At 42.4% G+C, this 22,477-nt stretch overlaps 1 protein-coding gene across 1 annotated transcript in view; it reads right to left on the reverse strand.

Annotated features, from left to right (window-relative positions):
- Positions 1–248: 248 nt before the first annotated feature.
- Positions 249–22,477, reverse strand: part of LOC122942053 (C-type mannose receptor 2-like) — a 37,906-nt gene continuing 15,677 nt past the window's right edge. Inside the window, exons 5-25 of the mRNA XM_044299547.1 lie at positions 18,964–19,079; positions 18,701–18,849; positions 18,326–18,540; positions 17,865–18,007; positions 16,170–16,272; positions 13,844–13,982; positions 12,475–12,507; positions 12,190–12,350; positions 10,036–10,103; positions 9,527–9,627; positions 8,939–9,084; positions 8,586–8,700; positions 8,339–8,496; positions 7,436–7,541; positions 7,118–7,356; positions 5,587–5,755; positions 5,264–5,413; positions 4,752–4,871; positions 3,671–3,850; positions 2,098–2,124; positions 249–1,515 (exon numbers count right to left, since the gene is read on the reverse strand). Of these exons, the coding sequence (XP_044155482.1) occupies positions 1,292–1,515; positions 2,098–2,124; positions 3,671–3,850; positions 4,752–4,871; positions 5,264–5,413; positions 5,587–5,755; positions 7,118–7,356; positions 7,436–7,541; positions 8,339–8,496; positions 8,586–8,700; positions 8,939–9,084; positions 9,527–9,627; positions 10,036–10,103; positions 12,190–12,350; positions 12,475–12,507; positions 13,844–13,982; positions 16,170–16,272; positions 17,865–18,007; positions 18,326–18,540; positions 18,701–18,849; positions 18,964–19,079 (2,862 nt within the window). The 3' untranslated portion in view covers positions 249–1,291. The remainder of the gene's footprint in view (positions 1,516–2,097; positions 2,125–3,670; positions 3,851–4,751; positions 4,872–5,263; positions 5,414–5,586; positions 5,756–7,117; positions 7,357–7,435; positions 7,542–8,338; positions 8,497–8,585; positions 8,701–8,938; positions 9,085–9,526; positions 9,628–10,035; positions 10,104–12,189; positions 12,351–12,474; positions 12,508–13,843; positions 13,983–16,169; positions 16,273–17,864; positions 18,008–18,325; positions 18,541–18,700; positions 18,850–18,963; positions 19,080–22,477) is intronic.

The raw sequence follows: 22,477 nt of genomic DNA on the forward strand, positions 1-22,477 counted from the left end.
GTTGTTATGGTATATATGTTAGAATAATTATTCTAATTATGTACATAACAATGTACTGTTGTGAATGATATGTGGCTTGTGAAACATGAACATCCGACTGCGTCTTGTATTGAATTGTGGAATTTCTATTTTCTTGGTAATTCTATTTAATATTGTGTGCTAAATTAAGACAAAGTATTATCCATTTCTGTTCAACATAAAGCTGTAAATTCAGTTTTCAGCATGTTTATGTGGTCATTTATACTCAGATGAAATGATTCACTGTCTCGCCAGAAGAGACAAAAATGTTGCAAAGTGTGAGTCACATTGCTGACACAAGACCTAAAGCAACAGGATATAAATTCACCCACGCATCAAACAAATAAGAGATAATATTACAAGTAATTGCGTTCACGTTTATTGTCATTGGCCATATACCTATATGCCAGGCCTGGACATATGGGCATACATATATAGTCCTCTTTATGTCTAAAGCCCCTGGAATTTAGCACATAGTGCTCTTGCATATGGGACCCTGGACTATGTCGATCCTTTGTTCCAGAAGATGTCCAAACATTGGCACATGAATGGGAGATGGAGGTATTGGGGAAAAACGTTCTCTCTCTCGCCATGGCATCACCGCAGAGAGGAGATAACCTACATGCTCCGTACACCACCTGAGACACTTCATTTGGTTTGTGAGATGAGCTTTTATCAAGGTGCGTTCACTCTTAGCTTCTATGAGCAATTTAATACAATTGCTGGCAAAGTGTAGTATAAAATTTCCCACCCAGCACGGGCACCAGGCACATTTTTGGTCTGTATTTTACAAAAAAAAAAGCTTACGATAAAGAGAATAATCTACTGGATAATGACATGTCACAGGCAGAGTAAACAGACGAGAAGAAATACAGAGAATTTACAAAATGATATAGAGAGCAATATGGCAGTCATTTTGGTCCTAAGCTAACAGTACACATGTACACTGCCAGTGAGACTTACCCCAATACCCCATATTTATTGTCTTTTGCTTCTAAGAGTGAACGCATCTTGAGCTAGATTTCCTATGTGGGGTGATATGAGATGGCACAAGGGGACTGTTTTCAGGGTTCTTGCCCATAATTATGGCTTCTTGATGTCGGAGTAACTTGCAATACATTGCTCAGCAATGCTCAACAGCCCCCAAATAACACTGACAATGTACACATTCAATTTCGGAAGGGGGCATCCTGCACCCTCTGTTATCAAACACCACCTCAGTGGTTGAAAAAATGAAAAGTTTTTTTTTCCTGATGGCTGTTCTCCCTCTTTATTAATCTTGTTGTTCATTCATTTCCATATCCGACACCAGAATGTTTTTGTCGATTGATCCATCTGGGCCGGTACTGGTGCGGCTGTATCTGGCACTCTCGAAAGCTCCTTGCTGAGCTGCGAGCTTCCTGCGGCGGTACAGGTAGATGATGACAACGATTAAGATACACAGTGCGAAGGTGGAGAGCACTACAACCGCCACTGCAGTGCTGTGCGGTGGTAGAACTGCAAGGATAAAAAACTAGTTAGACATCTGGATTTACTACCTGCCCCTATCACTTAACGAATGTGCAACACATTTCTCTCTTGTTGCAATATACAGAATATCAATTATACTATGTTTATTAATTCGCAGCTGTACAAAATCTTTTTTTTTCTTCAAAACACCAGTTAAAAGCAACCAATGTGACATGGACTTAACATGGTCAGCAAATTATACATAAAAATGTGGGGTCGCAGTCACGACAATAATTCTAACAAACATATATAAGCATCACATATTGAGACACCAGCACCTACCACATGCCATGTTGTAAAGTCCACACACGATCCTGAACCTGGTGCTGGACAATGTGTGGACTTTACCACGTGGCATGTGGAGATTTTTACAGAATTACGCTTATACTTTCTTACCATTATATGGAGCAGTGTAATGAGGGTGGAGATATGAATAACATTGTGCTGGTCGAATAAAATATACTTTATGTACAGCTTACGGTGTGCAACTTTCTTAGGAAATTAGCGACAACATCTGAACTTTTACTTTAATGTGTCTATGCATTGTGATCAAGCAGATATATTACTTACCAGATCTGTCCAATTTGGTTTCTTCTGCTAAAAAGTGATACAGAAGACACTGATTATTTCTAGTGTTGGGCGCGAATATTCAAATAGAGAATATTAATTGTGAATATTGGCACTTTGAGAATTTGCAAATATTTAGAATATAGTGATATATACTGGTATTCTTATTTTCGAAAATTGTAGATTTCTTTTTTCATCTGAACCCATAATCCCTCCATGCTTCTTGCTTGTGGGCCAATGAGAAGGCTGCAATGTCTGAGCTTAGCAACATCCCTAGCAACCAATAGGAAAGTTTCCTACCCCTTACTATATAAGAAACTCCCCAGCAGCCATTTTCTGCAGTTTTTTAAAGTTCTGAGAGAGAGAGAGCAGTGTCATTGCTGTGTTCTGTGCTTTCCACACAGCATTAGATGGATAGTTAGATATCTTAACTATATATATATATATATATATATATATATATATATGTACACAGATAGTTAGTGGGAGATAGTCAGTGTAGGTTAGATCCTGATATAGTGTAGCTGATAGGTTCCAGTGCAGGGTGTTAGGTAGTGTGATAGGAATTACTGTTTCTCTGCTGTCCGTACATACATGCTACAGACATAGTGCTATGATGTCACTACAATACTTAGTGCACCAATCAGTAATATGTAGTCAGACCTGCTAAAATGGGAAGTTTCATGTATTGGGCCAAAATTATTTGCTGATTAGCCCTATCACGAATATATTGGAGCAATCTATCAACCATTTTCTCCAGTCTCAGGAAAATTCTAGCAGCTTGGAAAATGTAGCGAAAGTGACCCACGCCTGTACTGCGCGCGCATTACGCAAATATTACTTTGCCGATTTTCGCAATCAAGAAAATAATAGCAAACTCGCAAATATATGATGAATATTCTACAAAATATTCCGCTTATCACTAATTATTTCCTGCTTAATTAGCAGGTTAAATAATTGCTAAATACATTATATACTTTGCACAAAATATGTCTCTGATTATTATACATAAAAGCATTTGCACCAGGTATAACAATGAGTATAAGATTTGCTCCAGGTCTATTAGAGAAAAATTGTGGTGCAGAATTTTTTAGATCCATTACATTGACTCAACATTTATGCAGGTCATTTTGGATGTATGTTTTAGCTTCTCATCATGGATAATCCATTTTTCTTAGAAGGGTCAATAACTTGATAACAGGGTTCTCACTGATGATACCCCAACTATCTGTTGTAATCTGTGGTTTGGGCTAAAATTTAAGAGCTGTTGGACTTCCAAAGAGTAATACTGTTTAAAGCTGTTCTCTGCTTGGGGTAAGGCCTAGTTCACACACCAGTGATTGTGAGCCAAAACAAAGATTGGAGGCTACACAGAGATAAGGTAAGATGGATTGCTTTCCATTTAGAATGCATTGGGATAAAACTGATGCGTTTTTTCCAGTATTGAGCCCCTAATCTGTTTTAATTGATAACAGTCAGAAGCACCCATCAGCAGTCCCCAAAATGGATGGTCCAATTGAGTAGACAGACAAATCAGGCCTTCATGAGCTCTGTAGTAATAAAACATTTAGCTTACCTCTAGATAATTTGCAAATTACCCCCTTGCTGATGTTGGTGCAGGAACCCAGGCTCCACACTCCATTGCTCCCTTCAATCCAGTAGCAAGAGTTTGGGCTCAGTAGACTGGGACCTGAGTCTTGTCTTCCCCAATTGGAGTAATTTACTGGAGTGTTATCATTCCATACAAGGGAACCTTCTGCAATAGCAAAAGACAAAGGCACACAGGTCCAAATTAGTCAGTAAGATTTACAGAGCTGTTCTCCAAGGCACCTACTGAAAGCTGCGCAATAATGTTATTTTAGGGTATCTCTAGTTATGCAGCTGACTGCATCTCTGGCCAGAAGTGCGAGATGTCACTGGTCTGGTTGCATAAGAAATTATATGACACTGAAGGCAGTTTCTGTTGTGTGGCTGCTTCAGCATCTGGATCAACTGCTTCACTGGCTACATTGACCATCATCACTTCTAGACTTCTGACAGTAGACATGGTCAGCTGCATAACTAAGTATCCTTAAATAAAATAGGAAGGTACATAGACATGCATCTTTTCTTCTTGGCACTAAGATGTATCTTTCCATCCCTACATTCACAAAATTCACATTTAAGACTGCAAGGGAGGGTGCAACATAGACCGTAGGTGCAATGGGAGGAGATAAACAGTCAACCAGGCCGCTCAACTGAGTCAGCTGCATAGAGGACACAACAACCTAGAAGGCTTTCAGTCAAATCCCAAGGTGCAGCTTGCGATCCACACCAGGACCCAAGGGTGGTCTGGATGCAGTCAGGAAATTAGTAGGATGAAGAAGCTACTTGACTGGGCTGCCACCTCGATCCAGACAGTAGTAAGTTAAAAGGCTTTATTGGTACACCTACAATACATTTCAGGACTGCACCCGTCCCTTTGTCAGGTAATCACCAATATATTGGTGTACATAAGAAAGGGACTAGTCCGGTCCCGAAATTTGTTGTGAGTGTCCTAATAAAGCATTTCAATTTACCTCTGTGTGGATCGAGGCAGTGCTGATGTCAAGTCCCCTTCTTCCTCCTACTACTTTCCTGGTTAGAGTTACAGTATAGGATACTTAAAAGACTCATACCTTTGATGCTGAAGGACATGCCAAGCCAGGCCCCCTTGGACTGACTCTCATATGTCTGCAGGTGCTCCCATACAAATAAGTTTTCCGTCTCATCAACAATGGTCAGCACCTCGCCTCCGACTGTAAGACAGTAAACAGCAATTCACTACACCACTCTAACAATCCTATACAATAATGTCACTGAGATCTACTGGACTCTAGAAACTTTCTCTAGATTCTCGAAATTCTGTTCTATGGAAGTATTCTTCTCTAGAAGAACAGGGGAGAGTGCCATGCAGAGATACCATAAAACAGCAGTTGGAGTGCCTACAGCTTTGTGGTTCAGAGCCAAAGGGATTTTGTAAGCCTCTGCAAGGATTTAGAAATAATTATCTGGAAATAACATACAGTATATTACCTTAGATATTGACAGATCCATGTCTAACAAAAATAGATATAACGGATGTGGTGATGCTCAGTGTAGGTAAATATTTCAAATACTTGAGAGACTGGAAGTATAAATGACCAATTACCTTTCTGGCATCTCTTGGCTGCATCCTTCTGACCCACATTAACCTCCATGTGGAAGGAGTAGCAGTAGTCACGGAATGCGATCCAATCAGAGTCACCTATTGAGTTAGGGCAAGTGCTATTCAAGCTCCACTTGTGAGGTTTGGATGATGCTGTCCAGAAAAAGAGAATGTGAGGACACTAGGATAATAGATAATTCTTTAGCTTCCAGCCTAGTTCACCTATTGTGCCCTTACATACACCTTCCTTGTTGTAACTAGCAAAAAATAAATTATAACAATAAAACACTAAAATAGAGTGATAACGTAAAAAAAGGAAAACTCACGAGTATTGAAGCTACAGATAGCTCCAGGCAATTTGTGAGCACAATTGGCCAGGCTCCATGTTCCCTGCTCATCCATATACACACAGCTACTTATATACTGGGGTTCTCCTTCTTTCCAGTTGGTGTACGATAACCCATCATTTGTGAGCCAAGAGTATGTTCGACTACCCTATAATAAACATAGAGAGACAATACAATAAGTTCACATATACTGAAAACATCCTTAAAGGGGTTTTCCATGATTTTGATACTGATACTAGGATAGGTCATTAGTATCTCATTGGTCGGGGTCTAACTCCTGGGACCCCTGACGATCAGCTGTATGAGAAGGCTGTGGCGCTCCTGTGAGCTCCTTCTCGCAGCTCACCAAGCACGGACTTTGAGCTGAGCGCCATACGAAGCACAGCCGCTATAATATGTACGGCACTGTGCTTGGTAAGCATAGAGAAGGCCACCACATCTGCCTTCTGCTGATCGGCGGGGTCCCAGGTGTTAGACCCGCACTGATCAGATAATGATGACCTATCCTAGGGTAAGGTCATCAGTGTCAAAATCACGGAAGATCTCTTTAAACAGTTGGAGTATTGTTTTTCTGATGTAGGGATCCAAATTCCCTGGATAGACCAAGTTAGATATAAAGTTCTGTACACCATAATAGAACTGTATGCAGTGAGTTAGTATGCGTCCCCTAGTAGTAGTTACAGAAAAATTCTGCTTTGACCATTATCAAGATATTAAGAAATACGTCTGCACAGAATTTTGTCAGTGTATGGCTATACTGTATACTGTACACTGCAAATTCTGTGTGAACTGACCCTTAATTAAAGGGTCAATGACTTTTCCAAAAACTTTTGATATGTTATAGAGAGATAGAGGAATATCAGAAGTTTTGATTGGTGGGGGTCTGAGTGCTAATAAGAACCCCACCGATCCCTAGAATGAGAAGAGCTCACATAGCATGATGCAGAGGACGGAACTGAAATGGGCCCATAGACTTCTATTGAGCCCGTCAGGGAGGAGAGAGTCAGTGAGGAGAGAGTGCGCTTTGCAAGTGCTTCTCCTCTGCTCGTTCTAGTGATCGGTGTGGGTCTCGGCACTCAGACCCCAACCAATCAAAGCTTTGGATATTCCTCTATGACATATCAAACATATTTTGAAAACTCAGTGACCTTTTAAAGGGGTCTTCTAACATTTTTACTACTGATGGCCTATCCGCAGGATAGGCCATCAATATCTGATTGACTAGGGTCCAACACCCGCATCCCTGCCGATCAGCAGTTCTGCAGTAGCTTTGTCATTGCAACTAAACGGACAGGGGTGCAGGTGTTGGACCCTAGCCAATTATGGTTATTGATGGCCTATCCGGAGGACAGCTCATCAATATAAAAGGCGCGGGCAACCCCTTTAAGAGCAAATAGAACAAGAGACCCATGTGATTTATTAAATGTAGTCACTTAAGTATATGCAGTAATTTGGGATGTACATAAATACAGGAACTAAATCTAAATCCATGATACATAGGTTTATTTACATCTTCATTTGATAGCCCAATCCACAGAGGGGTTTTCTGACCGACGGCTGCCAAGGTCAAATAAGCCTGTTGGAATGGATCGATGATACTGGCCAAGGTAGCGTTGCGAGTCTCACACAGGAGTCGGGCATCTGACCAAGTCATTGGTTTTTGCAGAATCAGGTAAGAATTGTTCCTGTAGCGCAGAGTAGAGCCAGTTGGAAATGGAAATGGCTCTGCAGGAGGGCTGAGAGCGGCCACTGCAAAGAGAGGGATATGTTTACTTACAGCATACACCTCTATGCTTCATTTCATTAACAGGTAATAACTAGTTCAAACCTTTGTTTATCTGGCAGATGTAGCCATACTTTTCCAGACAGAGTTTGTCTTCCCATCGTCCGGTAAACAGAGGTGGTGAACCATGCCATACTGCGGCACAGCTAATCTGCACATAAAAGACATTGCAAACACATTAAGAAGATATCTAGTACCACATGTACAAATGCATTTATGTTTTGCCAGCTTCTAATCCCAATATTGGTTGTCACAGTTAAAGGGTCACTAAGTTTTCACAAAACTTTTGATATGTCATAGAGACATATTAAAAGTTTTGATCACTGGTGATCGGAGTGCTGATTCCTAGAACGAGAAGGGAAAAGCACTCACATTTCATGCTCTCTCTCCTCACTGCAGGAGACTGAATGGAGACGGGCCTTTAGACTTTCTATTAAATCCATCTTGTTTCTTCTTCTGCAGTGGGGAAACAGAGCATGATATGCGAGCGCTTTTCTCTCATCATTCTAGTGATTGGTGGGGGAAACCACCAAATGTATATCAAAAACTTTAAAATGTTTATTACCATATTATAATGTTATAACATTGCATGGATTTGCCATAAAATTAAGACGTGTGACTTCTTGGACCTCAATATTCTAGAGAACCAAGACTCCTTCAGGTTTTCTCTGCATATTGGTGCTCTGGTCACCTGCTGTGATGGAAACTACAGCATAGTTCCATTCAAGTGGAACTGTGATGCTATTGTGAAGCTGCAGTGCCAATCCTGAGGAGCGGTGGGAGTCCAAGAAGTCAGGCCCTGACCGATTTGGAGGTAAATATATATCCTAGGATTATGCCATCACTTCTGATGGTGAGAAAACCCATGTCATGAGAAGGCTTTCCATGGACAATACTGCATCTCATACTACCATCTGTAGACACAATAGAAAAGAAAATAGTGCTGACCATCTTGCCATTGGATGCGCTCTGTCTGGATGGGGCACCTGGAGCCCAATTCACATAAGACAATGGCTGGCCTTCCTCCCACTGGAATCTTTGTCGACCATTATGAAGGCCAATCCAAAGGTCAGTGGTAATATTTGGAAGAATGGATGTAATGAAAGCTGACGAAAAAGAAAAATATATTTGTTAAGACCTGTTTAGAAGTCCCGAGCAATGAACTCACTTGCTTGACAAGCAAAGAGCTATTTACCTTGTTCCAAGTAGTTGTCAATTGTGGCAATTTCAGCAGAAAGAATTTTGCAGGAATCTCGAGCCTGTTGCCACGTCTTGATGTCAACCTTACTGTCTGCCCTCACTCCAAAACACTGCAATGGATATGGTCAACAAATGAGCACTAAGATGGGACACATTTACAGTTGGAATATAAAGCACACCATAAAAACAAGGCAAAGATTGATTCAGTGAAAGTTCTTGTGTCTTCCACTTCTGTCATCTTCAAAATCCAGTCATTCCTTAATTAGATTTGTTACTGGGAAGGCGAGATGACAACCACTAGACTAGACTGACAGAGAACCATGTGGTTTCATGTTCTCCATAACTCACCTTGTTCAGAAATGGCAGCCAGCCCTTCGGGCATCCTCCAGCATTGGGTGATGGTAGAGGTGGTAGGGTGGGTAGTGGCGTTGCCGATCCGTTGCTCCTTTTACAGATATAGGGCAGGGCAGTGATGCATTTCTGATCACCCCATTCTGTTTTAGAAACATAATCCTGCGTGTCAGTGATATGTTGGACATTTTTGGACATTATAATGGCCTTTTTTTCTTTGACCGAAGGTCAGCGCTGTGGAATATGGTGGCGCTATATAAATAAAGTTTATTAAGTACAATCTTACACATATACTATATGTATGGATGTATTTATTGGTTTTGGATATTTTTACAGCACATAACACTGCATGTGCGTTCAGCATCTAATGTCATGTCATTGTGTTCTCGACTGGTTCGGTTCAGGAATATCATTTATGAAAAATTTATATCTGACTTCTCTAAAGGATGACAGCTAAATTTGATTGGCCGTATATTGTTCAGTATACCCATAGACTAGCTTTCAATATAGTCACATTATAGTATATGGTAACAGATTATTTTATACACATGTGTGTCACACAAGGAGTGTTACACCCTTACTTACCACGGTTGGCCATTGTGTATACACATTTCTTCTCTCTAGTAATGCGACCTGGCCGTCCTTGAGCCCAATTTACAAAATTGAGCACAGACCTGTCTGACCATCTGAAAAAAAATAGAAACAAGATTATAAAAACGTAAAAGGCCAGTTCATGATCTGATGAAGACTGCAACATTCAGACCCTTGTCTGCTGTTCCGCTGGATCCGACACCCGACACCCTTAGCATAACATTACCACACTGCAGCGTACAATGAAAACTTAAAGACTATGGAGCCGTCTACTCATTTTGGGCTAATAATCAGTGGCATACTTTAAATGGAGGCGGACCATGCATCTGCTATGGGGGCCAGGGGGTTGGGACCAGCATTGAAATCCTTTTGTTCTCGAAGCGGAAACATTGTATTTTCTTTCAGCCACCACTAGGGGGAGCTCAGCACAAAGAGATGATTACAGCTTCCATAGCAGACAATGGAAACTGTATAAACTCTTTACACATGAAAAAAATATTTACCTAAATCTTGCATCGTTTTCATAAGTGTGTAGCCCAATCCACCAGTGCTGGTCCTGTCCCCGGGAGAACTTTTAAAAAACAAGACAGAGAAATGAGAATAAAATCCGCACATGTCAATAGAAAACAGGACAGTACACATTAAAGGCATAAAGGCATACATAAATCATATCTCAGTCATAGATGTAGTCCGATCAGCTGTTTCGGGCAACTGTCAGTGCTGGAAGCTTTACAGTGGATGGAAGGCTCTGTCCACTGTGTAGTTTCCAGCGCTAACCTACTGCAGTTCAGCTCCCATTCAGCTGAGCTGCAGTACCCCAACACAGCTAATACACGGTGGGTGGAACCCTCTGGTCCTTGCTCTGTCTACTGTATCATTTTTGGCACCAGTGATTGGCCTATACAGATGAACAGTGGGGTGCCGGGTGCTAGTCCAATCTGATATTGATGACCTATCCTGAATCCCTGAAAAAACTATTTAAAGGGGCTCTCCAGCTCTATAATAGCCGCCTGTCCTAGCATATGAGCAGGACTGGTTGCCAGGACTTGCAAAGCTGCCTAGGGGGCTGAGCGTTGAGGCCTCACTACACTGTCTACAAAATGCCATCATGACTGAGCAGCCTTACAGGACAACCCATCAATAGGTAGTATATAAAAGTGCCAGAATGTAGTGAGGCTCTGTCTTCCTGCTCAGCTTCGCAAATGGAGGCAACCAGTCCTGCTCACATTCTAGAAGTTGCTGGAGAACCCCATTTATGCCTGTAGCCACTATTAGGGAGAGCTTACATGGTCACTGCATAACATTTGTACACTGAAACTTAACTCAATAATGAAATAGTATTCAGCAAGTTCCCTCTTGTGGTGGTTTCAGGTAACAACATTTTATATTTACATTTTATGTCTATTTAAAGGATTTGTAAATCTATCAGAAAACGGAGCCACCACTAGAAAGACATATAAAGAACATGTCCAGAACTGCCACCGTAGAAGCTGCTACAAAGCCCGCAGTGGCAGGGTGGTCCAGAGATGTGGGGGCACCAAAGAAGAATGTCTAGTGTGTGGGAGGACTATGAGGGCATAATTACTGTGTGGGGGCACTAGGGGGGCATAATTACTGTTTGGGGGCACTAAGGCAACATAATTACTGTGAAGAGGCACTATGGAGCCATACATCACACGAAAGGGGCACTAAGGCGGCATAACTATTGTGTGGGGGCAGTAAGGGGGCATAACTTCTGTGTGTTGGGTTTGTATGGTGAATGTGGGCAGTCCGGACAGTCCCAAGAGGGCAAAAATAAAATTAACAGTGAATTATAGCATTCTGCTATCTCTGAAACTCCCATAGAAATGAATAGAGAGGCTGAGTGCATGCCCAAATGGCCACTCTGTTTAGGGGGGCTCTACTGGGTACGAGGCCCTCGTTCTCGTGATCGGTGGGGGTCCCAGCTGTCCTGATCTAACAGTTATCCGTCATCCTGTGGTCAGGGAATAACTTTAGGTAATCAGAATACCCCATTTAATGAAAAGACCTGAATGTGCAATGATAAAAAAAATTACTTAACGTGAACGTGCTTATGCCCTGGGTGGGCCCTCAAATTCAGAACAACGCTGCCTGCACCTATCTAGGAACATAGAAGATCTCCTGGATAAAGTCACAAACTCCTTTACTAATCCTGATAAGGTAAGGACGCGCCGTGTGCAAATCAGGAACGGCGTGTGTTGTTCACTCGAAACCTGTTAGTGGCTTCCCTGTTTTCCACACTGTGGGGGAGGTTTATCAAACTGGTGTAAAGTAGAACTGGCTTAGTTGCCCAGATTTCACCTTTCATTTTTCACAGCCCCTTTGGAAGATGAAAGGTGGAATCTGATTGGTTGCTATGGGCAAGTTTTACTTTACACCAGTTTGATACATTTCTCGCTGTGTGTCCTTCCTCCTTAACTTTGGACTTTCTGAAGTATCAGTAAAGGAGTTTGTGAGTTTATCCAGGAGCTGGAACTTCTCTTTGCTGCTTATTTGGTTTCCACACCATTTCCGTGCTCTGGTTTACCCACTGGAGTTGGCTGTGACGTGTTTGTTATGTAGGAACATAGATTTAAGTAGTAACATTAAAGTACAAATCATTTGAACCCAGTTCTAGGTCATTATATTTTCTGTACCTTTTGTAGATTTTGCCCCAGGAAATCGAGATCTCCCTGACTGTGAACAGACACCAACTCAGCCTTAAACCACGTGCAAATCCGCTGAGCCTGCAGCCATGTGGAGCGATGCTCGAAAAACTTATACTCTGCACTTTCAAATTTGACCCACTCTGTGTTTCCTGATGGGAAGACATTGCAAAAAGTTCTGTTATACCAGCAACTACGGAAGAAATGCGAAGTAGAGCACAAAGAGAAATAAAAATAATATATGGGAAAAAGAATAAGAAAGGAAGCAAAGCTCACCTTTGGGAACATCTGGCTCTTTAATACCTGTTCCTAGAAAAAAAAGAGGTAGCAGAAATTAAAAAATGATATTAAAAGGGATAATAGCCATTAGCCACCTTGTGATTTAAAGATTGATATATTGATGACCTATCCTCAGGGTAGGTCATCAATATCTGATCAGTGGTGGTCAGACTCCCAGCACCCCCGCTGATTAGCTGTGGCACCCCGGTGAGCACTGAGGCCTCTTCCTAGGCCAATGACATAACGTTCATCAGTTACATGGCCTATGTGTAGCTCAGTCCTATTTAACCTTGCAGCTGTCCGGGTATACTGGGAGTTGTAATTCTGCAACACCTGGAGAGTTATAGTTTGAAAAATCATGGTGTAAGTCATGTTGCACTTTGTTAAAGGGATTCTGTCACCAGGTTTGGGGCTATAGAGCTGCGGACATGCACGGCTAGATCGCCGCTAGCATGTCCGCAATATACCTGTCCTATAGGGCTGTGTGGTTTTAATTTCTTTAAAAAATAATTTTATAGATATGTAAATGAGTGTTGAATGTGTCCAAGGGGCTATACTAACCTTACTTGTGCCCAGCACCGCCTATGTCTCCTCCTTTCATAAACGATAGATAGCCGTAATCTCGCGATGCGCGAGCTCGCGCATGCGCAGTGCCAGTAGTGTTTCTTCCCTGTGCTGGCATCAGCCTCAGGGAAAGAACTGCGCATGCGCGAGCTCGCGCATCGTGAGATTACGGCTATCTATCGTTGATGAAAGGAGGAGACATAGGTGGTGCTGGGCTCCTTCACAGGCGGGCGTGGCTGGGCACGGCTGGACACAAGTAAGATTCGTACAGCCCCTTGGACACATTCAACACTCATTTACATATCTATAAAATCCTTTTTTAAAGAAAATAAAACCACACAGCCCTATAGGACACATATATTGCGGACATGCTAGCGGCGATCTAGCCGTGCATGTCCGCAGCTCTATAGTCCCAAACCTGGTGACAGAATCCCTTTAACTGCAATGCTAGACTGCATTGGTTAAAGGGGTTGTACAGGATTAGAAAAATGTCATTACTTTCTTCCAGGATCAGCACCACACCTTTTCATGGGTTGTGTCTGATATTGCAGATCATCTCCACTCATCACTCATAATCTGGAGGCAGGTATAACACTGTTCTTTTAAGAATGCAGCCATGGTTTTGTAATCCTGCTACTTTTGTTTAATAGCCAAAGATGAGATGTGTTACATGCATTCATAAGTGAATAGGCTTTCAGGGAAATGTTTCTAATAACTCTTACAATAATAATAACAACAACATAATACATTATCTTCTAATAAACATAAAACATATGTAAGTGATTCATTCATAAAATAGTACCTTTAGGAAGCTTGCAAATCCAGTCTGTCTGAGACTCACATTCAAGAGCCACCCACTGCAGGGTTGAAAGGTCTAACACTGCGCATCTCCTGATGTCATCATTTTCCTGATTGCTGCGGTCAAAGTTATGGTACGCATACTAAAAGGAAAAACAAACTAGATGACAAGAGTTCTTGTAATATTTGCTGCCTACTTAGTAAACCAGTTTATAGACTAGAACAACATTCAGGAGAAAGTATCATATCATCCACATGTAGTCCCAACAAGTTAGGCTCAACATGTTCTCTCTCTCTAGTGCAGGGGTGCTCAACCTGTGGCCCTCCAGCTGTTGTAAAACTACAACTCCCACGATGCCCTTCTGTAGGATGATAGCTGTAGGCTGCCAGGGAATGATGAGAGTTGTAGTTTTGCAACAGCTGGAGGGCCGCAGGTTGAGCATGCCTGCTCTAGTGTGTAGCTCACTAATAATTTTGCTACCTTGTATTAAACAGATAGCACAGGTTCAGTTAAATAATGAAAAAATTAATACAGTTCTATGTTTTGTTTCATTTACCCTCTACTTTTCAGATCTCTAATACTGTACAATGACTGAAGTATATATACACTCAAAAGCATTTTTATCTTTTTAAATCAGGGGTGGGGAACCTCCGGCCCACGGGATCATTTCATGTGGAAGCTGTCATTAGCATGTGGGAGGCACAGGAAGGTGAGAACTGCACTGGCTGTGCTCACCTTCCCTGGCCTTCTTCCAGCCCCGCACTGCATCCTGATACATACACCTTTAGGATATAGTGCACGTAGATGCGCACTATGACCTGACGCTGTGCGCTACCAGGTCACAGTACAGCACGGCGGGAAGAGGACCAGGGAGGGAAAGTGAATCTTCCAGGAGGCAGCGCCGTCCAGAGATGGAGAAGTTTATTTATTTATTTTAAATGTCTGATTTGAGGTCTGATTGGGGCTGATCTAAGGCTAATGGAGGGTGGAAAAGGGTCTGATGGGGGTCTGATCTGAGACTGCGGAGGTCTGATCTGAGGGTGGGGGGCTGATCTGAGGCTGGGGGCCTGTTAGGGGTCTGATCTAAGGTTGGGGAGGGTCTGATGAGGGTCTGATCTGAGGCTGGGGGCCGGATCTAATGCTAGGGAGGGTCTGAGGAGGGTCTGAGCTTAAGCTGGGGGTTTTTATGGGGGTCTGATCTAAGGCTGGGCTGGGGAGGGACTGATGAGGGTCTGATCTGAGGCTGGGGGTCTGATCTGGGTCTGGTCTGAGGCTGGGGTCTGAACTGAGGCTGGGGGTCTGATCTGAAGCTATAGAGGGTCTGATTGGGGTCTAACCTGAGGCTGGGAGGTCTGATGGGGGTGTGATCTGAGGCTGATGTAGGCTGGGGGTTTCATAGGAGGCTGATTTGAAGATAATGGAGGTGAGGGGGGGGGGGGGAGATCTGAGGCTGAGAAAGGGACAAAGGCAGGGACAGTTGTGAAGAAAGACAAAGAATACAATCAGGGGGCACACCAAACAAATAGAAGCCTTATAGTGCAAAACGCGGTATTAGTATGAAACAAAAAAAATAATAGAAAAAGCAAAACCGCAAAAACACAAAGCAAAGGTTAAAAACATTGTATACAATTGCAAGCATCTGTCAGAACAAAGTAATACGTCCAATACACATACCTATGATTACCAAGTCCTAAATGTGGACAAATGTAAGCCGCCAAAAGATATAGGCCGGCATGGTGCATAGGTACAACAACACCCCACGCATATCTCTGGGTCAACCAGCTTCCTCAGAAGGAATGGCCCACGAATGATGTTACAAATATCCAAATGGCCCTCGGCAACAAAAAGGTTCCCCACCCCTGTTCTAAATTAATCTAAATGAAAGCTCAAGCAACTTTCTAAAGTTTGCAACAGTTTTGTATCTATACCTTCTAAGGAGACTGTTGTGTCTCCATGGTAACAGACTACACACCAACCCTGTGTAGTCTAACCTTGCTGCCATCCTTACCATCTGTCCAATACATCTTGCTAACATCAATTTTATAGTTTAGCAAGAAGTAGGAGACATTTGGAACCGAATATGACTGCAATATCATACATATGCATCTGCATAGGAGCTGAAGATTTTGAATCAAGCTACTTTCATTTTAGATTTACTGTATTGTAGCATTGAATATAGCCTTTAACATTCCTCTTACATGAGCTGTTCATTCTTAAGTAATTCTTCAGCTTTAATTAAAGCTTAAACAAAAATCATTGGTAAATCAGATCAAAGATAAAAAAAGAAGATGACAAAATAGCACACACAAACATCCTTATAGTCACTTACCCCTTGTCCATCACTCCAGACCCAACTTTGGTCACCACTGGGATCTCCTCGGCTAAGGCCAATCCAAAACCAGTGTTGTTCATGGACTTCAGAATCTGATTCCCTGAGAGAAAGCAGATCGTAACATCTATAATAACGATCTATAAAATGCCACAGTGTGGACAGTAAAATGAAAGTGGTTGTCATTGTCCAAAATGGACAGCATTGTCTTTTAAGACAGTGATTAGTGGACATTGCCAGGAGTAGTCCATGAATAATTTTATGATTGCGTTATGACCTGATTTGTAACATATCCTAATAGATCCCATGGACTTAGCACGAACAGGCCAGGTTTCTGTTTGTTTTTATGGACAGAATAGACTTGTATGCTATTCTGTTCAAAAAGCTAAAAAAAAACTTACTGAAAATGTGAATGATGCCCCATATGACCATGGTGCCGTTGTGTACGTGTTGCAGACTGCAAACTGCGGGTCTGCAAAACATGGGCACCGGCTGTTTGAACTCCACATTACAATGTGGACCCACTGACTTGAATGGGTCCACGATCCGTAAGATGTGGCGAAATATAGGACATATTCTATCTCTTGCGGCGTGAAGGTCTTCCATGTGTTTCCGTGTCCAAGCCTCAACACAGCAAAAGATAGAACACGTCATATTTTTAGCAGCATCTTGCAGATTGCCGAATCGTTGAAGTCAATGGGTCGACACCATGGTGCAGGGTTTGCAGTCTGCAATATGGGTACAGTGGCACTACAGTCGTGTGAATGGGGCCTAAAAGTGTGAACAGAGACTTACCGTATTGTTCTCTCTATAGGAGAGAAAAGTGAGGGAAAAATGTCAATGCGTTTGTGCATTATGAGAGCGCTTATTAGTACAGTAGGATAGGGAAGTGGTGAGGGTAGCGCTGGTATTACTTATCACTCCCTGGTCTTCTCCGGGCACTGCACCATGCTGTGTACTGACAGCATACAGCATCTGGACATAGTGCGCAGAAGCAGCAGGAAGAGCGCAGGTGGCAGCACCGTCCAGATCAGAAGAAGTACGTTTTATTTATTTTGTTTTCTGATCTGAGGTCTGGCGAAGATTGGAGGTCCGATTTGGGAGTCAGATTAAAGGTCTAATTTGGGGGGTCTGATGTCTATAAAGATTAGGGTCTAATCTGAGGTCTGATGAGATTGTGGGTCTGATCTAAGGTCTGATGAAGATTGGGGGTCTGAGTTGAGGTCTGTTAAAAATTGGGGGCTTGATGAAGATTGAGGGTCTGATCTGAGGAATATGAGTACATGAAAAACAGTCAAAAGAAGAGTAAATTATGCAATACAGTGGATGCCATTAGTTGCAGCAGCTCCTCTGCCTTTCTTTGCTGAGGGAGAATGCTGAGGAGGGGTCCTCCTCTGTCATATCCATACACTCTAACAGGGCATGCAATACAGGGATGGTACAGTTCAGAGACTCCCTGTATTTTTCATTGGCACAAACTAGCAGCTAATGTATATTGCATGTAGGGTAATGGCAGTCTGAAACCGTACAATGCAGACAAAGGGGTGGCTGGCCGGACTCAGTATTTGCACACATTCTGTAGACAACCACTGGAAAGGCGTGAACCAACTCCCCCCCCCCCCCCCCCCCCCAAAAAAAGCTCTACATTTCTAAGTTTGGGCAAATAGGAGAAAATACAGAATAGTTAACACCTACCCAAAGATTTTGTTCAGTAGATGGGCAACATAATGCTCCTCTTCAACACTGGAGATACTAAGCAACTGAGCCCCAATTTCCCGACAAGATAGCTGAGCTGATCTCCAAGTCTTTTTATCCCTCAGATTCTCTGAATGAAAGACCTAGATGGGAAAAAGAGGGTCTGTCATTAGTAACTGAAATGGGATATTTGTGAATTAGCCTAAAAAGTCATAGGAGGTAATTTATGAAGCCCTGCATTCTCCCTGCATCCTATCAAGACAGTATTATACATGGCACAACGTGGAAGGGTGACAGGGGCAGATGGCAGTAGGGCTTGATGGGCATTTTGTAGTAGGGTCACTGAAGGATCCCCTGGTAGGATAATCCGACCCTGTACTTGTACTCACAATTATTCGAATCCAGTTATTTAAGCAGTTCAAGTATCATTCCATTTTGCGAGAGCCTTCATTCTGTCTCACCTTATAGCAATGCCTTAGATTGGGTGCAGAGCTCCAGTCATCAGGACAACTTCCATTAACGCTAGGTGTGGGCCGGGCTGCAGGTAACAGAGGGACCATTGGGAGAAGAGTCTGCATACAGATGTACTTTGATCTGAATGAATTGCAGTCCTTTACCTCCCACAAACCAAGAGACCTTCCAGTAGCCAACACAACACATCCCCCTTTATCGTAACCTAATTGAAGAAGAACATATTATTAAGATGAAGTCTGTATAGCATTACAAAAACAACGTAATGGTGGCAGCAGCAGAGGGACTACTAGCTGTGCTAACCATTACCAGTGATCCACTGGGATTTGGGCATCAATAGGATTTCTCATGATGTTGTTACCTACCGGGTTCATTTCTGTTCCAGTGAGTGTAAATCACTTCTTCCCCACCATACCAGCGAAAAATTCCAGTGCGATTCATATCCTGAAGCGCTGTCCAGTAATATTTCCCATCAGACTCATATAGAAGACTATTAACAAAAGCCTGGTCAAACCTATGGAAGGAGAAAGAAGGATTTAAGACATAATAAACATACTATATGCATACAAATACATCAAGCAAAACGTTTAGTGTTATGAATCATATAACTTTATCACATGAGGCCCACCTGTTCTGGATAACGACCACTCTAGAGGCACGATCAGAACAAGATTTAATAGCTTCATTGTATGTCAATTCCTCATCGCTGAGCCAGTAACAAGATGGACTGTGCCAGCTCCAGCCCTGAAGAAGGAGAAGTGCATGGTGTAAATGACAAAGCTCACTACCCCGAATATGCAAATGCTTTTTCCGTAAACTACAGTATTTTTCTTTGATACCACGTCAAGCCTGCAGAAGGTGCACAATCTCAGATCTACTGTTGTATTCACCACTACTGTATCACCTCCAAAATCAGTTTTAATATAAGCATACCGCTATGTAGGGTAGGTGCCCCATAGTGTCGGGCATGGTTCCCTTTTTTCTCAGGTTGCCATCTTCTTAGACAGGATTCTGTCACCGTATGTACAGAGGGCCAAGTCATATATAAGGGATACCACACATTTCCTTAATGAAGTAAGCAGAATACATCTTCCAGCACATGTAATTTTGGCATCTTTTGATGTAGTTAGTTTGTATACATCGATCTCACATGTCAGGGGCATTGATGCGGTAAGGGGATGTCTAATTGATTCATCTTACTCCATACAATGTAGGGAGTTTTTGATCACACTCCTACAGATTGTGCTCACGTGTAATTATTTTATATTACAGGATGAATATCTTATTCAATTACACGGGACCGCAATGGGTTCAAATGTAGCGCCAAATTATGCTAACATTTTTATGACACACTTGTAGGAGAGATACGTCTATGTTAGCCACCACTTCAGACTAGTTCTGGGGTGAGGGCGGTACATAGACGATATCTTCCTCCTATGGACCGGCACTATGGGGGAACTAAACCAGTTTGGTGACTTCCTCAATAGTATTGACCCAGACGTTTACACTTGTTGCCTCAGAGACGGACATCCAGTTTTTGGATGTGACAGTGAGCAGATCAGGTGATCACTTGTATACTGATCTATACACTAAGGTAACTGATAAAGATACTTTGCTCAGGTATGACAGTTGTGTTGTCACCCCAGGAGTATGGTCAGGTCATTGCCATATAGTTAGTTGCTTAGAGTTAAGAGGATAGTACAAGGGGGAGAAGATGTTGTGGTTAGACTGACAGAGATGGGAACCAAATTTATCAGGAGAGGCTATCCCAGAAAACTTATACAACAACATATAGCGAGGGCCCTATTGCAATCCAGGAAGTCCTTACTGGACAAAGAGGTAACAAAGGTAGATGATGTTAAATGCATTCCCTTTGTTACACGGTTTCACCGTTCAGTGATAGGATCAGTGGTATTCTGAAGAGACACTGGCCCATTTTGGGCAGCAATTTTAAACATATTCCTGAGCTGGTCAATCCTCCTTTGATGTCTTATAGGCGCACATGTAACATTAAGGATCAGTTGGTGCGGGCAGACATTGGCACAAATAAGGTCTCGTTTAGTACTTATTGTGGTGCATCAAGGAAGGGCTGCTTTCCTTGCCATGGATGTGTGATTTGCCCATTTATGTTGAGGGGTGCTACAAACCGGATTCCCAAAAAGTTGGGACACTAAAATTGTGAATAAAAACTGAATGCAATGATGTGGAGATGGCAAATGTCAATATTTTATTTGTAATAGAACGTAGATGACAGATCAAACGTTTAATCCGATTAAATGTATCATTTTAAAGGAAAAATACGTTGATTCAAATTTTCACGGTGTCAACAAATCCCCCAAAAGTTGGGACAAGTAGCAATAAGAGGCTGGAAAAAGTAAATTTGAGCATAACGAAGAGCTGGAAGACCAATTAACACTAATTAGGTCAATTGGCAACATGATTGGGTATAAAAAGAGCTTCTCAGAGTGGCAGTGTCTCTCAGAAGCCAAGATGGGTAGAGGATCACCAATTCCCACAATGTTGCGCAGAAAGATAGTGGAGCAATATCAGAAAGGTCTTACCCAGCGAAAAATTGCAAAGACTTTGCATCTATCATCATCAACTGTGCATAACATCATCCGAAGATTCAGAGAATCTGGAACAATCTCTGTGCGTAAGGGTCAAGGCCGTAAAACCATATTGGATGCCCGTGATCTCCGGGCCCTTAAACGACACTGCACCACAAACAGGAATGCTACTGTAAAGGAAATCACAGAATGGGCTCAGGAATACTTCCAGAAACCATTGTCAGTGAACACAATCCACCGTGCCATCCGCCGTTGCCAGCTGAAACTCTACAGTGCAAAGAAGAAGCCATTTCTAAGCAAGATCCACAAGCTCAGGCGTTTTCACTGGGCCAGGGATCATTTAAAATTGAGTGTGGCAAAATGGAAGACTGTTCTGTGGTCAGACGAGTCACGATTCAAAGTTCTTTTTGGAAATCTGGGACGCCATGTCATCCGGACCAAAGAGGACAAGGACAACCCAAGTTGTTATCAATGCTCAGTTCAGAAGCCTGCATCTCTGATGGTATGGGGTTGCATGAGTGCGTGTGGCATGGGCAGCTTGCATGTCTGGAAAGGCACCATCAATGTAGAAAAATATATTCAGGTTCTAGAACAACATATGCTCCCATCCAGACGTCATCTCTTTCAGGGAAGACCCTGCATTTTTCCACAAGATAATGCCAGACCACATTCTGCATCAATCACAACATCATGGCTGCGTAGGAGAAGGGTCAGGTACTGAAATGGCCAGTCTGCAGTCCAGATCTTTCACCTATAGAGAACATTTGGCGCATCATAAAGAGGAAGGTGCAACAAAGAAGGCCCAAGACGATTGAACAGTTAGAGGCCTGTATTAGACAAGAATGGGAGAGCATTCCTATTTCTAAACTTGAGAAACTGGTCTCCTCGGTCCCCAGACGTCTGTTGAGTGTTGTAAGAAGAAGGGGAGATGCCACACAGTGGTGAAAATGGCCTTGTCCCAACTTTTTGGGGATTTGTTGACACCATGAAATTCTGATTCAACATATTTTTCCCTTAAAATGGTACATTTTCTCAGTTTAAACTTTTGTTCCGTGATTTATGTTCTATTCTGAATAAAATATTATAAGTTGGCACCTCCACATCATTGCATTCAGTTTTTATTCACGATTTGTATAGTGTCCCAACTTTTTGGGAATCTGGTTTGTACTTTTTCACATCCACTGACAGGAGACGAATATGTGATCAAACATTATCTGACTTGTGACTCCTCGTATGTTGTGTATTTATTGGAATGCCCATGTCATCTTTTCTATGTGGGTGAAACCACATGGGATGTTAAAACAAGATTGAATCAGCACAGATACACCATTAGGAAAAAGAAATTGGATCTACCAGTGTTAAAGCACTTCACGGAAGCAAAACATACTGAGAGGGACTTACGTTTCAGGATCATTGACCAGGTTGCAATGCCACGCCGGGGTGGTGACTGGTCAATGATGCTAAAGCAACGTGAACTTTACTGGATTTACCAGTTACAGACCTTAAAACCCAACGGGTTGAATGTTGAGTTTAGGGTGGTATGATCATAGACATGTGGGGTCCCTGCCTTATATC

This window comes from Bufo gargarizans, chromosome 6 (assembly GCF_014858855.1).
Source record: "Bufo gargarizans isolate SCDJY-AF-19 chromosome 6, ASM1485885v1, whole genome shotgun sequence".
In the NCBI taxonomy this organism is placed as follows: domain Eukaryota; kingdom Metazoa; phylum Chordata; class Amphibia; order Anura; family Bufonidae; genus Bufo; species Bufo gargarizans.